The 16,909-nt window shown below is 41.3% G+C and overlaps 2 protein-coding genes across 2 annotated transcripts; both read right to left on the reverse strand.

The window, feature by feature from the left end:
- Positions 1-301: 301 nt before the first annotated feature.
- Positions 302-2,749, reverse strand: LOC105958644 (uncharacterized). Its single transcript, XM_012982661.2, has 2 exons — positions 2,298-2,749; positions 302-1,994 (listed from the first exon to the last, which is right to left on the reverse strand). Exon 2 carries the CDS (start codon positions 1,862-1,864, stop codon positions 473-475), a length of 1,392 nt encoding a protein of 463 aa, XP_012838115.1. The 5' UTR covers positions 1,865-1,994; positions 2,298-2,749; the 3' UTR covers positions 302-472.
- Positions 2,750-2,937: 188 nt separating this feature from the next.
- Positions 2,938-10,425, reverse strand: LOC105963074 (uncharacterized). Its single transcript, XM_088825902.1, has 2 exons — positions 10,238-10,425; positions 2,938-8,254 (listed from the first exon to the last, which is right to left on the reverse strand). Exons 1-2 carry the CDS (start codon positions 10,423-10,425, stop codon positions 2,938-2,940), a joined length of 5,505 nt encoding a protein of 1,834 aa, XP_088682028.1.
- Positions 10,426-16,909: the final 6,484 nt, after the last annotated feature.

Here is a 16,909-nt window from a genome sequence, read left to right on the forward strand (position 1 = left end):
AATCGGAAAGGATTCGAAAGGCTATCCACACAAGTTGCAAAAACGCAGTCGGAAGGTTCATCTATAATTAGCCGGTGATCCACAATTTCAATTTTAAAATCAACTAGCCCATCTACTAATTCATTAATTGCTTTGCTTCCAAAGAACCCGGAAATGCAAATTACACTCGATCCTAAATGAAATGCATGTGACAAACATAACACAATAACAGAAATCAAAAAACATAAACGAAACTAAATTATATGATATGCATGTAGAAGACCAAATCAAAATAAGATAAATAAAATAAAATAAAAACAAAGTCTAGCAAAGATACATCGTAAACGAAATATCAATCCAACGACTCATCCCAAAACAAACGAACTAAAAACAAACAGGTTCAACACACACCACCCTCAAACTTAAATTCTAGCATAGTCCCTATGCTCAAAAGCAGAATAAAAAATAAAAGGGATAGAAAACACAACGTCCCCTAGTTGTCGTGATCGTCCTCGTGGGCTCCTCCCTCCTCTTCCGGTCGTCCCCGCTCGTACTCCTCCCAGGCCTGTGCCACCAGTGTAGTGGCTGCCGCTTGTGCTTGCTCGTCGGCGGCGGAGGTTGATGCTCCATCATATCGAGGCCGTGGTGGGAACGGCCGTGGCTCGACAATGTCATCGGTCCTGCACTGAAGCGCTGCAGCCATGGCTTTCATCATTTTCTTGAACCATCCCACATTTTCCTCCATAACATCCATCCATTGGCCGACATACTCCGGGAGCTGTGGTTCTGCTTCTTGTCTGCCTCTTCTGGCCCTTTGTTCTGGTCGAGCCGCATGAACACCTGAGGGACCCGCATCTGGTAAGTCTGAGTCGCCCTCGCCTAGGGGTCCACTCGCTGGCTGGAGCTTGTGGTAAGGGAAGATAGGCTGTGGTGACCTGGTGAGCCGGTCATCCGCGTATGTGGGGACCCCTGCACGATCACACAGTGTAGTGATAAGGGAAGGGAACATCAGACCTAGAGAGGTATCACCTAAGCATCGTCGGATCTCAGCGTGTATGATCGCGCCCACATTCACAGGTGTCCTCTTCATAATGGCGTACATCAGTGTAAGACGTGGGGCATAGGTCTTGGCCGTCGACTTTGTGGGCATGAGCCTGCTACTGACGAAGTACATCCATACCTTTGCTTCCCTTGAAAGTTCCCCCCGACGGAACCAGTGCTCTCCTTTTTGCCACTTCGAACCCCTAGGGCAAAGAGTCTGAATCAGCTCCTCATAGGTCGTTGCCATCTTCAGTTGTTGAAACGGCTCGGTCGAGACTTCGGGTAGGTGGAAAAACTTGTTGATTGTAGCAGCGTCATAGCGCACCTCTTGGTTTCGAAGAACGACCACCGACCCCGGGTGAAAACCGGCATTGGCATAGAAGAGCCTCACTAGATTCTCGTTGTAGTCCTCCGGTCGTTTGGCCAAGTACTTCCATTGTCGACGATCAAAGTTTTCGAAGATCGAATCTTTTTCCATGCCATCGAGATCTAATTCCCTTTCTGGAACAAACGGTCGGCTGTGGCGACGTATGAATTCCCTTTTTGCCTCGACGTTCACGTACAAAAGCTCATCTCCCGGTTCGAGGACTACACGGTCAAGGATGGTGTGTTGATTAGCACGGGATCCCATCTCAAGTTGCACGTTTCCCGTGCGTGGGGTTTGTTGCTCTTCCGGCACCTGAGATGGTGGTGGTGCGCTCGAAGTGCCCTCTTGGCTTCCCGTGCCTCGAGAAGCTGCCTTTTTCTTCGGTGCGGCTTTTCCCTTTGCCGGAGCCTTCTCCTTGGGTTGGGCTTTTTTGGTGGTTTCGCCCGTCTTTAAGAGTTTCTTGGCCGGCGACGTCATTTCGATCGAATTTGTGCGAGACGGAGGGTCGAAAGCCTTTGGAAGTTGGTTCGGGAATTTTGTCGAACACTTGGCGTGCCCAACTTGGTAAGCCTTTTGATTTCCACCGGTTGTTCGGTACCTATCCCTCCTACATCAATCACAACACCCAAGTGAGAATCCACCACCACAATTAACAATAGGTAGCTAAACAATCAACCCAAGTCATTCAAATCTTTATTTTATCCTTTAGTTCGAAATTAAGAACAATAGGGCAATTCCTATATCTAAACATTGGTTCACCCGCAAATTCATGTTTTGAATCCCAACACCAAGTACAAAATCACGTACTAGCATACACAATTAACAAACAAGGGGAAAAATCATGAAATTTTGGGGAAATTCGAAAGAATTGAAGAAAATGAAAGAAATGAAGATTAGATTGAAAATTTACCTTTTCTTGAAGATTCACCCACAAATTCTTGGAGTAAATGTGCAAATCGTGAATTTGTGATGTTCAAGTGTGTGATTGATGTGCTTTTATGATAGAAATTTGAAGATTTTGAAATTGGGGAGGGGTTAGGGTTTGGAATTAGAAAAAGGGGAAATAAGAAAATGAAGGGGGATCAGCCTTTTGAACTGTTTTTCGGCCCCAGATCGCGATCCACAATACCCGGATCGCGATCTGGAGGCTCACCCTGCAGCTTCTGGAAAAAGGCCCCAGATCGCGATCCGGCTTACCTGGATCGCGATCTGGCCCTTAAAATTTCAGCTTCTGGAAAAACGTCCCAGATCGCGATCCGACTTACCTGGATCGCGATCCGGGCCCAAAATTCGCTGCTACTGGAAAAACACCCCAGATCGCGATCCGGCTTACCTGGATCGCGATCCGGGACACCTAAAACCTGCCAAAACGAAAATTTAAATGGGTAAGATAGAGATGTTGAACCCTAAATTATAAAAATGCACGAAAAAGCTAAAAAATTAAAAACGAAAGCAAGAAAAAAAAGGAAAAAATGACAGAATATGAGCAACAATGGGTTGCCTCCCATTTAGCGCCCGTTTTACAGTCGACGGCTCGACTTCTTTTGGATTTATTGGGAGAAAATTAGTGCGACACGCTCCACTTCCTCGGGAGCACCATTCGGGTAGTAATGCTTAACTCGTTGCCCATTCACCTTGAACGACGGACCGTCTCGTCCTCGTATTTCGATTACACCTTGTGGGGTGACGCTCAGGACTACGAATGGTCCCGACCAACGGGACTTGAGCTTTCCCGGAAATAGTCGTAGCCGAGAATTGAATAACAGGACTTGGTCACCTGCCCGGAACTCTCGCTTTGTAATTCTTTTGTCATGCCACTTTTTCGTCTTTTCTTTGTAAATCTTGGCATTCTCGTAAGCATCATTTCTGAACTCCTCCATTTCGTTGAGTTGAAGCAATCGACGATCGCCGGCAGCTGTTTGATCGAAATTGAGCTTTTTGACTGCCCAATAAGCTCGGTGCTCCAATTCCACTGGCAGGTGGCACGCTTTTCCATACACGAGTTTGTACGGAGACATCCCAATCGGTGTCTTGAATGCGGTTCGATAGGCCCAAAGTGCATCATCGAGCTTCAATGCCCAATCTTTTCGGTTCGTGCTCACGGTCTTTTCCAGAATCTGTTTGATTTCTCGGTTTGACAACTCAGCAAGGCCATTCGTCTGTGGATGATAGGCTAGCGCAATTTTGTGTCGGATCCCCAACTTATTCGTGAGATTAGTGAGCAGTTTGTTGCAGAAGTGAGATCCTTCATCGCTAATGATCGCCCTGGGTGTCCCAAACCTTGAGAAAATGTTCTTGTGGAAGAATTTGAGGACCGTACGAGCATCGTTGGTTGTGGTGGCAATTGCTTCGACCCATTTGGACACATAGTCCACGGCAAGCAGAATGTATAACTTCCCGTTCGAAGAAGGGAATGGTCCCATGAAGTCTATGCCCCAAACATCGAAAAGCTCCACCTCTTGCATGTTGTTCAAAGGCATTTGGCTTTTGTTGGATAGGTTCCCTGTTCGTTGGCATCGATCACACCGTTTCACGAACTCGTAACTATCTCGGAAAAGGGTTGGCCAAAAGAAGCCTGACTGCAGAACCTTGGCGGCTGTGCGAGATTCCCCGTGATGCCCGCCACAGGGTGAAGAGTGGCAATGTGTGAGAATCTCACGTACTTCTGTTTCCGGAACACATCTTCGGATGACACGATCGGGGCCGGTTCTGAAAAGCAATGGCTCGTCCCAAAGATAGAAACGACTGTCGTGAAGGAATTTTTTCTTTTGGTGATACGATAGATCGTCAGGAATGATTCCACTGGCCAAGAAGTTGGCCACATCAGCATACCACGGAGTGTGAGCACTAATGGCGAGCAGTTGCTCGTCTGGGAAGGATTCCTGAATATTTCCTTCAGCTGGAACTTCTTCTAGTATGAGTCTGGAAAGATGATCTGCTACCACATTCTCGCTCCCTTTTTTGTCTCTGATTTCCAAGTCGAACTCCTGGAGTAGTAGTACCCATCTGATGAGTCTGGGCTTGGCGTCCTTCTTCGCGAACAAGTATCGAATAGCTGCGTGGTCGGTGTAAATGATCACCTGAGACCCCAAAATATACGGTCTGAACTTGTCAACAGCATAAACGACTGCAAGCATTTCCTTTTCGGTCGTTGAATAGTTCTTCTGTGCCTGGTCAAGTGTACGACTCGAATAGTAGATGGCTTTGAAGATTTTGTCCCTCCTTTGTCCCAATACAGCACCTACAGCATAGTCGCTCGCATCGCACATGATCTCGAATGGTTCCTCCCAATTGGGAGTAATCATAATCGGTGATTGGGTTAGCTTCTCCTTGAGAAACGTGAAAGCCTGCAAACAAGCAGAATCAAAATCAAAGGCAGCTTCCTTCTCAAGCAAATGACATAATGGTTTTACTATTTTCGAAAAATCTTTAATGAATCTACGGTAAAACCCAGCATGCCCTAAAAAACTTCTAACTCCCTTGACATCCTTCGGTGGAGGCAATTTTTCAATCGTTTCGATTTTTGCCCTATCCACCTCAAGACCCTTTTTCGAGACCTTGTGACCTAGAACAATACCTTCACGAACCATAAAATGACATTTTTCCCAATTTAAAACAAGGTTCGTTTCTGTACATCGTTTTAAAACAAGTTCTAGATTGTGCACACAATGATCGAAAGACGATCCAAACACAGAAAAATCATCCATAAACACCTCAAGAAACTCTTCTACCATATCGTGAAATATAGACATCATACATCGTTGAAAGGTAGCAGGCGCATTACACAAACCGAAAGGCATCCTACGAAATGCAAAAGTACCGTAGGGGCAAGTAAAAGTAGTTTTCTCTTGGTCTTCCGGGGCGATTGAAATTTGATTGTACCCCGAATAACCATCAAGAAAACAGTAATACTCGAAACCTCCTAGCCTGTCTAGCATTTGATCGATAAAGGGAAGGGGGAAATGGTCTTTTCTAGTGGCTGCATTCAATAATCGGTAATCGAAGCATACACGCCACCCAGTGACTGTTCTAGACGGAATAAGTTCATTTTTATCATTCACAATAACCGTCATCCCACCCCTTTTTGGCACAACCTGCACCGGACTGACCCACGGACTGTCAGAAATTGCATAAATCATACCAGCGCCTAACAATTTCAAGACTTCTTTTTTGACTACCTCTTTCATTGACGGGTTTAACCGCCTCTGAGGTTGGACTCTCGGTTTATAGACGTCTTCCATTAGAATTTTGTGTTGAACAATAGACGGGCTAATTCCCTTAATATCCTCAATAGACCAACCTATAGCTGACCTATATTCTCTAAGGACCTCCAGCAGTGTGTTTGTTTCGGCCTCGCTCAAACTAGAAGAAATAATTACCGGATAAGTCTTGTCTGCTCCAAGAAAAGCATAACAAAGATAATCCGGTAATTGCTTCAATTCTAGTACGGGGGCCGTATTCACACTAACTGGTATCTCGGGGACGATTCCTACCTCGTCTACGCCCAAAGTCTCGGCACACTCAAGAAACAACACACAATCAAGCACATCATTTTCAATAGGAGTTTCAGGGGAGGCAGAATGCAAATCAATAGAGTTAACAATGCAGTGCTCAACAGAATCACATAATTCATACAAATCAAAAAAGGAGGAAACACAGTCCTCGATCACGTCTATTCTACTGCAATGCTCAACATGCTCAGAGTGTTTAAATGCATTTGTCAAATTAAAAACAACTTCTTCCCCATTTACCCTAAGCATTAAAGATCCTAATTCCATATCAATCATCGCCTTACCAGTGGCTAAGAATGGACGACCTAAAATGATTGGTGCTTCATCATCTTCAGGCATTTCAAGTACCACAAAATCAACAGGCAAAATGAATTTATCTACTTTAACTAGCACATCTTCTACAATCCCATCGGGATATTTCAATGAACGATCAGCTAGCTGTAAAGTCATGCGAGTGCGGTTCAAATTTCCTAAGCCCAGTTTTAGAAACACAGACATAGGCATCAAATTAATACTTGCCCCTAAATCACATAAAGCTTTATCGAAAGTAGAATTGCCAATAATACAAGGAATAGTGTAACTCCCTGGATCTTTCATTTTTGGTGGTAGATTCGACTGAAGAATGGCACTGCAAGTTGCCGTGAGTGTCACTGGTGTGTCTTCTTCGATTCGAATTTTCTTGGATAGGACTTCCCTCATGAACTTGGTGTAGTTTGGCATTACCTCCAAGGCTTCTGCAAAAGGGATGTTGATTCGAATCTGCTTGATCTTTTCAATGAACTTCTTCAATTGATCCTTGAACTTCTTCTTCTTCTGTCTTTCTGGAAAAGGAATAGGAGTTACCAAAAGAGGGGGATTATCAGGAAAAGAAATGTTATTGGGCTTACTAGCCTCTTTTGTACTACTCCCTGAAATGGTGATTTCCGGCTCGACCGGGGTCGGTTGTACAGCTGGCTTTGGTGATTCGTCTGTCGGATAAGGAGGATCGGTCATTTGCAAACCACTTCGGGTGGTTATGGCTTGACAGCTTTCCTTTGGATTGACTTCGGTATTGCTCGGAAATCCACCCTTGGCCATTGTGGACATGGATTGGGCTATTTGCCCTATTTGCTTCTCCATGTTCTTCATTGTTGATTTCAGGCCCTCCATTTCCTGTTCTTGTCGGTGAAGACGCTCGTCATACGTTGGCCCTCGTTGCTCTCTTTGATGGTTGAAATCGGGAGGTGGTTGTAGAGCATTCTTCGGATTGGCGTAGGAGAAGTTCTCGTGATTCCGAATTCCCGGGTGGTAATGAGTAGGGTTTTGGTTTTGATTGTTGGTTCCCCGAAAATTGTTGAATCGGTGGTTCATAAAGTGTGCCTGCTCCCAATCGTCGTTTGTGGATTGCGAAGTACTTGCTGCTGCTACTCGTTCGGTTTGTGGCCCTCGAACTGATAATTGGGCGACCTGATTTGATAGGGTCGCTAATTGTGCTGAAACTGCGGCTAAAGGATCGAGTTGGTGGACTCCGGCCACCTTTTGTATACCACTTCGTTCGGACGGCCAATGGTAAGCATTCTCACACATTCGCTCGACAATGTCTCGAGCGTCTGTGGGAGTCTTGTTTTGCAATGATCCACCTGCGGCAGCATCGACTAGAGATCGGGCAGGTTGGTCGAGCCCATTGTAGAATAACTCCATTTGATCCCACGGGTTGAATCCGTGTTGAGGGCATTGTCGTAATAAGTCCTTGAATCTCTCCCAAGCCTCGTGCATCGGCTCTTGGCTCATCTGTCTGAAGTTGCCTACATCTCTTCGTAGTTGTGCGGTCTTCGAGGGTGGAAAGAATCGTGCCAGAAAGGCTTGTGATAATTCTTCCCAACAGGTGAGTGATCCTGGATTAAGACTCAGAAGCCAACTCTTCGCTTTATCTCTGACAGAAAATGAGAATAGCTTCAACCGGATGGCATCATCAGAAACACCGTTTACTTTGATCGTGTCACAAATCTCCAAGAAATTGGCAAGATGGAGATTTGGATCTGCAGTAGCTGCTCCGGAGAATTGGTTCGCCATGACCATGTTGATTAGTCCCGTTTTCAGCTCGAAGTTGTTTGCGGCTATCGTCGGTTTCCTGATTCCCGAATAGTTCTCATTCACAGCTGGAGTTCGGTACTCTCGCATTGTTCGCTCGGGTGGCAGGTTCGGTCTTGGCTGCTCGTGATCTCGTCCTGGCTCTCGATCGTACTCAAAAGCCAGGTGCTCTGGATTTCCTTGATCTTCGGCCATTGGTTCACTTTGTTGGTTGCGCGTGGCCCTTAGTCTACGTAATGTTCTTTCAATCTCGGGATCGTAAGGTATGATTTCCAAATTTCGACGCCTGGGCATAAACAAAGTGAGTGGTTAAAATCAAGGTAAAAATCGAAAATAAAACAAGTAAATGGCTAAAGTAATAATCAGATAATTGGTAACACTATCAACAAAGATAAAATCAAATTGGTCCCCGGCAACGGCGCCAAAAACTTGATACGCGTTTTCCTCACGTATAAATTACCGCAAGTGTACGGTATCGCATTTTGCAGAACAGTGGTTCCGGATATCGATCCACAGGGACCTTGTAGATTCAAATGCTGAGTAGTGTAATTATATTATCGTTATATTATCTAGCCGATCGTAAATAAGTGGATTGGTGATAAACCCTAATTTATAAGCATGCAAGATCGTAAACATGCAAATATGGAAAGTACGTAAATAAAGTAACGAAAACTCAACGCGGGGGACTTCGATTTAAAGGGGACTTCTAGGGCCAAATCCACCTATGTATAATCAACAACGATCGATAAATCCGCTATCTAAAATCACGTTCCTATTCGTTAACCCAGACGCTAATGTACTCTAACCCCCGTCTCCAGTGTAGTTAGAGTCTACCCACAGGTCCGACGTCTCCGTTCAGAACCTGCTATTAAGAGAGCATTAAGGTCAAGTCCTTAAGGGCTACCCGAAGTGCATCACGTCTCCGTTTCCACACCCCGAGCTATGTTTTCCTAACGTCAAACAAGAAATCCTCTCTCGAGTTCATTCCTATTTAATATCAATCTGAGAGCTGATCAACACAATCAGAAGCATTTAATACAGGAAAACATAAACGAAATCAAAACACGACAATTAGATAGCAGAAATAACGATCGAAATCAATATATACAAGGCTTCATTACCCTAGAAGAAAATGTTCTTAGTTCATAACAAACATAGTATCAAAAGAATGTACAAAGGAAATGAAGAACAAAACGTAAAGAAATTGCGTAAGAAAAACCCAAGTCGGAACCCCCGTTGATGATTCCCGCGAAGAACCGTCGAAAACCGTAAAAAGTCGAAGTAGAACGAAGAATGAGGGCTTGCTTCTATTTATAGTAAATTGCAAAGCTTCCTCAAGAAGCTTGCTTTATAAAATATATGCCCTCGAAAATCGTGCCAGATCGCGATCCAATAAAGTCAGATCGCGATCTGGCTTCTCAAAAAAAACGTGAACCGCCTCCCAGATCGCGATCCAGGAAGTGCGGATCGCGATCTGGGTCTGAATATTGTTTGCTACTGGAATTTGCATCCAGATCGCGATCCGGCTTTCCTGGATCGCGATCTGGGTCTTAATGACCACTTTCTCGGCTTCAAAAATCGGTTTCGCTTCCAAATGGCTTCGACTTGGCAACGAAAGCTAACAAAACCTAAAAAAGGAAATAAAACAAGAAACGCAATAATATATACAAATAAAGCCGAAACTCGGACGAACGAAGACCAAAACTCGAAGATTTGATAAGCAAAAATCGTGCAAAACGAACACTTATCACTTTCCAATTTTATATTCCCGTATTACTTTGATATCTATCAAGTACTCCCACCGCATAACGAATATCTGGTCTATTACAATTATGTGCATACATTAGACTTCCAACTGCTGATGCTTATATATGGAATCAATTTCATTTTCTCCTTTTTCATTTAATTTATCACCTTTCGTGATAAGAGCATTAATGGCTGAACAAAGCTGCATATTACATCTTTCAAGAACTCGATTGATAAATATATATCCTTTCTCAGACAGTCCTAACAATCCTCGAGATCGATCTCTAAAGATCTCTATCCCAATAACATAAATTGCCTCACCCATATCAACCATCTTCAAATTTTTTGAAAGATAATTCTTGGTTTCGTGAAGTAAACCAAGATCACTACTTGCTAGTAAAATATCACCCACATACAAGCTAAAAAGATAAACTTGCTCCCACTGACCTTTAGATATATACACTGATCAACAGTATTTTCCTTAAATCCAAAGGAAGTAATGGTATAATGGAATTTTATATACCATTGTATAGAAGCTTGTTTAAGTCCATATATGTACTTATTTAATTTACAAGCCAAGTGTTCATTTCCTTGTTTTGCAAATCCTTCAGCCTGGTCCATATAGATATCTTCAACTAAATCGCCATTCAGAAAAGCGGTTTTTACGTCCGTTTGGTGCAACTCCAAATCATAATGAGCTACAAGAGCCATAACGATTCTAAGAGAGTCTTTCTTAGATACTGGAGAGAAAGTCTCTCTATAATCAATGCCTTTTTTTTAGTGAAACCTTTGGCCACTAGTTTAGTTTTAAATCATTCAATATTGCCCTTAGAGTCACGTTTGGTCTTGAAGACCCATCTACATCCGACTTTCTTACTATTCTTAGGCAATTCAACAAGATCCCAGACACCATTATAGTCCATTGATTTCAACTCTTCATTTATAGCATCAATCCATTTACTAGAATCTTTACTTTTCATGGCTTGTGAATATGAAGCTGGATCATTTTGAATACCAATTTCAAAATCAGATTCTTGTAGATACACCACATAATCATCGGATATAGCAGATTTCCTTTCCCTTTGAGATTTCCTCAAAGCTACCGGTTGTGGTGGTTCTACAGTATTGCCAATGATGACATCTTCATGGAGTGGTGAATGGAGTGGCAAATCATTTGTTTCAACCTGTTGTGTAGGTTGAAGAGTAAATTTATCTTGAGGGAAATAAGATGGTAAAATATCCACCCTAATTTCCTCAAGTTTTACCTTTCTTGATTCAACACTCCCACTAACTTCACAATTCTCTAAGAATTTTCTTCCGTTTATTCTGACTTTGCGTGTCTAGTGCCACGTAGTTAGTAGATTTCGGTATACGAGGTGAAATCCGAGAGGAGGAAGACCACGGAGTCCAATCGTCGAGAAGCATCCGCCGAGCAGACGCCGCACGCGCCTTCAGCGCCGCCCGAAGATAGCGCGTGATCCACACGCGCCGCCCCTGCCCGCGCGTTGGTCGCCGCCGGTGCTCCCAACTGTACGGATTGATTTCCGTGGCAGTTTGCTTCGATCCGATTGCTTGCCTCACGCTTCAAGAGGTATTTTTCGGATCTGATTTTAATTAGGTATTAAGTTAATTACATTAAACTATATGTTTGTATTCGCAGTATGTTTTTCTTGAATTGCTATATGTAATCGTTTCTATGAAATTCATGATTTACTGCGAGCATGCTATGTGATTTATCATCGAATTAATTATACGCGCGTTGTTGTTTTTTAATTATCGCTGGAAGCGCTAAGGTACGCAATTAATTGTTTAATACGAATCGAGCATGTGATTATGTGAATTAAATTGTTTATTTCATGTAAAAAAATTATTTTCCGCTGCGTACACGTGCCTGATTCCCAACAATAGCTCCATAAGAGTGTAACTATTAGATGGATCAATAGTTGAGGGGGGTATTTAAAATTACTGATCCAACATGGGTGTGTAAGTTATTTGGTTATACCTCCGCGGGGTCCTCGTAATTTACAATTCATATTAATCATAAATCCAAATTATAGTGATATACCCATTATGCCCCTTTTACTCCACCAAAAACTCTACATCAAAATGCATCGTGATTTTACAGATCTCTTCTTATTCTCTCTCTCTCTCTCTCTCTCTCTCTCTCTCTCTCTCTCTCTCTCTCTCTCTCTCTCTCTCTCTCTCTCTCTCTCTCTCTCTCTCTCTCTCTCTCTCTATCTCTCTCTCTCTCTCTCTTTTCCCTTCCACAATGGTGGTTTTTCGGCAGCGTCTTGCTCTCTCTGCCCCCTTCTTCTACAACGAGAGACACGATGGCTAGGGTTCGTGGTTCTCGCTCTCTCTATAGTTCTCTCTCTTCCCCCTTTCTTCTACAGCGAGAGACACGACGGCTAGGGTTTGACGGTTAGAGTATCGATATCGGCGAGGAGGAGGTTGTTTTTGCATGCTAGGGTAGACCACGGTTGTTACTAGGGTTTGTCATCGATCCCGCACAGTGCAAGATGGAAACGGTGCGAGCGGCATCGATGACGCGGCGGTGGTTCGTTCTATGTTAGATAGTGGAATTTTGCTAGGGTTTGGCGGCGGCTCTTTTAAGAGTAATCAACGGAGATCCTTATCCACGGGTTTAGTCGCGCATAGTACAAGATGGCGAATTCGTAGTTGTTTTTCGATAATTTGTAGTTGGTTTCGGTGATTTTGTAGTTGATTTCGATGATTTTTGTAGTTGATTTCGATTATCTTTCTATAGTCATTTTTGTTATAGTAAATAGTTGTTTTCAATTGTGTGTATGTTAAAATTATAGTTGATTTTCTAATAAAATATAGTCGATTATCTAATAAAAAATTTTAGTTGATAATATTATTTGTAGTTGATTACTGTAATTTTTAGTTGATAATAACTTTAGTGAATAAAGAAAAAATGTTTTTGAAAAAATTGTAGTTGATTATTGTAAAAAAAATGAATTTAATTTTTTTAATTAAAAATGAATTTATTAAAAAATAAATTTATTAAAAAATAAATTTATTAAAAATAAAATAGGTAGAAAATAGAACGATATATATGTAGTGGTAAAAGAGGTGGGGAATTGAAATAATCTAAGGGTAGAATGAGATTTTGAGAAGTTAGGGGGGTCTAATTGCAAATAACAAAGTGGGTTTAGTTCTGATGTTCTATTAAAATAAATAATGAGGGGATTCTCCCTATACAGGACCGGCCCACCTATATAGGCAAGTTGAGCCTTTGCCTAGGGCCCCAACTTCCGGGGGGTGCACCTAGTAATTATCTATTATATATATTTATATATATATATATATATATATATATATATATATATATATATATATATATATTAACATATTAATGAATATTTATTTTTCAATTAATGAAATACGACTGCTTTGATAAGGTAAAAAATGAGGCGCCCCATTCCATTTAATGTATAAATACAACGTTCATTTGAACTTATTCCCAAATAATAAAGAGAATAATCAATGAACATAACGTTTACATGGTATCTAGTTCTTATTTATACTCTTTTCAATATCTCTCCATATCCCATGTTTTTTGCCTTTTGACTCTCTCTCTCTCTCTCTCTCTCTCTCTCTCTCTCTCTCTCTCTCTCTCTCTCTCTCTTCTCATCATACGCGTTCATTTGTGGTTATTTTATTTTTATGTTTAGTTTCTCTTTTTTTCTTCTAAAAACATTAGGTACAATAAATTGCTAATTTTTTTCAATGAATTGCTATTTTTTTCAATAAATTGCTATTTTTTTTTTTTTTAGTTTTTGTTTAATGTAGATAATTATTTGGTGATTGCCTAGTTTCGATTATTTGGCATTCAACTTGCTATATCGCCAGGTTCTATCGTTTCTTGTCATTGCTAATCAATTTTTGATCCATTATATCGAGTGGTAGAACATATTTATCTGGATGTGAAAAACGAAAAAAAAAACAAGAAAAAATAGAAAAAGATAATGCAGTTCAAAGAGGAGTTATAGCAAAATAATTTGGTAAACATAATAAAAATGCTAGAAATGTAATTTCTATTAATGTTCAAAGTGATGACCTGATTAATGCTCAAAACAATAATACTGTTGATGATCAGCATGAAAATCCAATTGGTATTGAAAACAATAATCCTACTGTTGATAAGAGTGAAATTCATGTGCAAGAAAAAAATGAAAATTTTGTTAATAATAATGCTAGTGATCTCAGTGAAATTGAAGAAAGTGAAAAGTATGTTGATAAATTTGATCCGGCTAATTGGATTAATATGAATGCAAAATTAAGAGATTTGCTAGTGGAAAGAGGTCCTATTAGAATTACTAATATAGATTATCCTAAAGATCGTGATGGTAGACATTTCTCTGTTTCAAGTTATATTCGAAATTTACCTAATAAAGAGAAATGTGATAGACGATGTCTTGTATATTCAGAAAGTATAGATAGAGTATTTTGTTTTTGTTGCAAGTTATTTAGCATTAAAAATACTTCAAGTAAAATCTATAATGTCGGAGTTAATGATTGGAAGAACCTTGGTACTATTTAAAAACTCATGAGACGTCGAGTGAACATATTAATAATATGAATGATTGGATGAATTTAGAAGCAAGATTAAGAAATAATAAGACAATTGATCATAGTATACAAGAAAACATAAAGAAAGAAAAGGAACATTGGAAACAAGTATTAAAGAGAATTATTGCGGTTGTTAAAACTTTCGCTAAAAATATTTGGCTTTTCGTGGGACAGATGAAAAAATTTATGATGATAACAATGGAATTTTTTTAAGTCTAATCGGAATGATTGCTGAATTTGATCCTATAATGCAAGAACATCTTAGGCGTATTAAAGATGGGGAAATACATACTCATTATCTTGGGCATAATATACAAAATGAATTGGTGCAAATGTTAGCTTGTGAATTAAGAAAAAATATTATTAAAAGAATTAAAATGGCTAAGAATTTTTTTGTTATACTTGATTGTACTCCGGATACTAATCATCAAGAACAAATGTCTCTTATTTAAAGAAGTGTGAATATATCTACTACTCCAATTAAAACAGAAGAATATTTTGTAGACTTTTTTAAAATAGATGATACAACGGGAAAAGGTATTTTTGATGTACTTTTAAATATAATAAAAGATCTTGGACTTGATATAAATATTGAGAGGGCAAGCATATGATAAATGTACAAACATGAAAGGTAAAGAACAAGGTGTTCAAAGAAGATTGTTAAATATAAATCCTAGAGCATGTAATACTCCTTGTGGTAGCCACAGTCTTAATTTAGTAATTTGTGACATAGCTAATGTTGGAGTAGGTGACCAACAAGCCAACTTGCGGATGTGGTCTTTCTCTTTTACCTTGTAATAAAACAATCGTTTTTCGTTCGTAATAATAAAATATTTCATTTGGCATTCTATATCTCTTATCCCATACAAGCAGCATAGATATAGTCCTAACGAGTTACTCTATTACTGTGAGTTGGTCTAGTAGAATCGTGAGATAACTCAGCAATGTAATGTAACTGTTAAACCTTGTTCCTAGTCGATGGGTTACGCCAATAATGAGGATACCGGCCTTTCCCTTTTGAGACTAGCACTTAGTGTATGTGTATTGCGTCTCATCAGTCCTCGGTGTTGTGACATCGGCATACTTGAGTGGGTGCTCATACTAGATGAGTTCACTGAACTCCCTCGCCCTAGAAATCTATAAGTGGTTCTCATTCATCAAGTAATAGGTTTCTAAGATATAGTTGTACACCATTAGTCCTTAAGACCCAGACATCACCGTGACTTCACTAGAGGACCGATTGTATCGTGACCTGTCCCTGAGTCCCACAGCGGACCACTCCAAGGGCCAACGTTCGTGCAATCCGAAATCTAGTGTGAAGTCTGTGCATTGTAGTAGGGGATTCGAGCGCTTGAGTAGTCATGGATGTCTTGTGTGTTCTGACGGTTTATAATCCAAGGAATCGCAGGCCAGAGTTGATAGTGGGGTGATTAGGGAAATGTGTTTCCTTAAGTCGCACACGAACGGATTTATAATACCTAGAACGTTCGCACGGTTATTGAACTTTATAAGAGATCTCGGTGAACCAGTGCCTCTAGTTCAATAGGGACATGTGCTGCGAAGGGATCGTACTGTACGCTAACTATATCATAAGGTTCTTGCAGGCACTTCACTTGTATCTAGGGAATCATGATGCGTAGTTGCTAGGCGCCAATCTTGATTCGTTGGGCACCGATTTGATCGGGGATTAGGTAAAATGAGTTTTACTCTAATCGGGACTATTGGGAGGAATTCGTATAAGAACAATGTGTTGTTCGAATCACAAAGAGTTGTGAGCCCACGGCTAGCATACACCTGAACCATTGAGGGTCACACTTCTCGTGTAATACCGATCTTTGATAACAATGAGCATAGGTTAATATGTTAATCTTTGCGAAGTTGGAGGTCAATATGATTGAGTCCAAGATTCGTGATTGTGGATTACGAGTCGGAATAAACGTAGAGAAAAAGACATGCGGAAATTAGTGAACTTTCTAAATTGGGAAGTTTCCCGATTTAGCAGATCCACTGAAGTGGAACTTTCCAATTTTGGAAATTGGAAATTTTGAAGAGGCACTCGTATCGACGAGGACTTTGAGCTCGTCACAAATATAATTTTGTTATAATTTTGTGAACGATCGTTTGTTAGAAACGAGGCCGACGAGGGAATGGACTTAATGCATCAGTGGGTCAAGCCCAATGACTTAAGCCCACAAGGGTTGAGAACCCTAAGTATAAATAGACCTCAAACAAGAGTTTTAGATCATATTTTGACTCCAAAAACCCTAGCCGTCAAACCCTAGCCGCCCAAGTCTCTCGGCCGCTGTTGCCCCGCCGCACCGGCGCCGTCCGCCGCCGGAAACCGCCGGGTTTTCCCTCTTCTTTCTCTCTCGTGTTTCCCTTGTTATCTAACCCCTTTGTATCTAGTGCTACAGTAGGGGGAGATCCGTTTATTCGAGGTGAAACCTAATTGGAGAGGAGCTGCTGCCCCGAAGGAATCGCCACACCGCCGCTGCACCGCCGCACGCGCTGCTGCCCCGCCCACGCGCCGCCGCCGCTGACTGCCACGCCCCGCCGTGGTCTCGACGTCGGACCAGCTGCCGTTTGGTGGTGTTCCTGC

This window comes from Erythranthe guttata, chromosome 11, assembly GCF_056151865.1.
Source record: "Erythranthe guttata isolate IM_541 chromosome 11, IM_541, whole genome shotgun sequence".
NCBI classification, from domain to species: domain Eukaryota; kingdom Viridiplantae; phylum Streptophyta; class Magnoliopsida; order Lamiales; family Phrymaceae; genus Erythranthe; species Erythranthe guttata.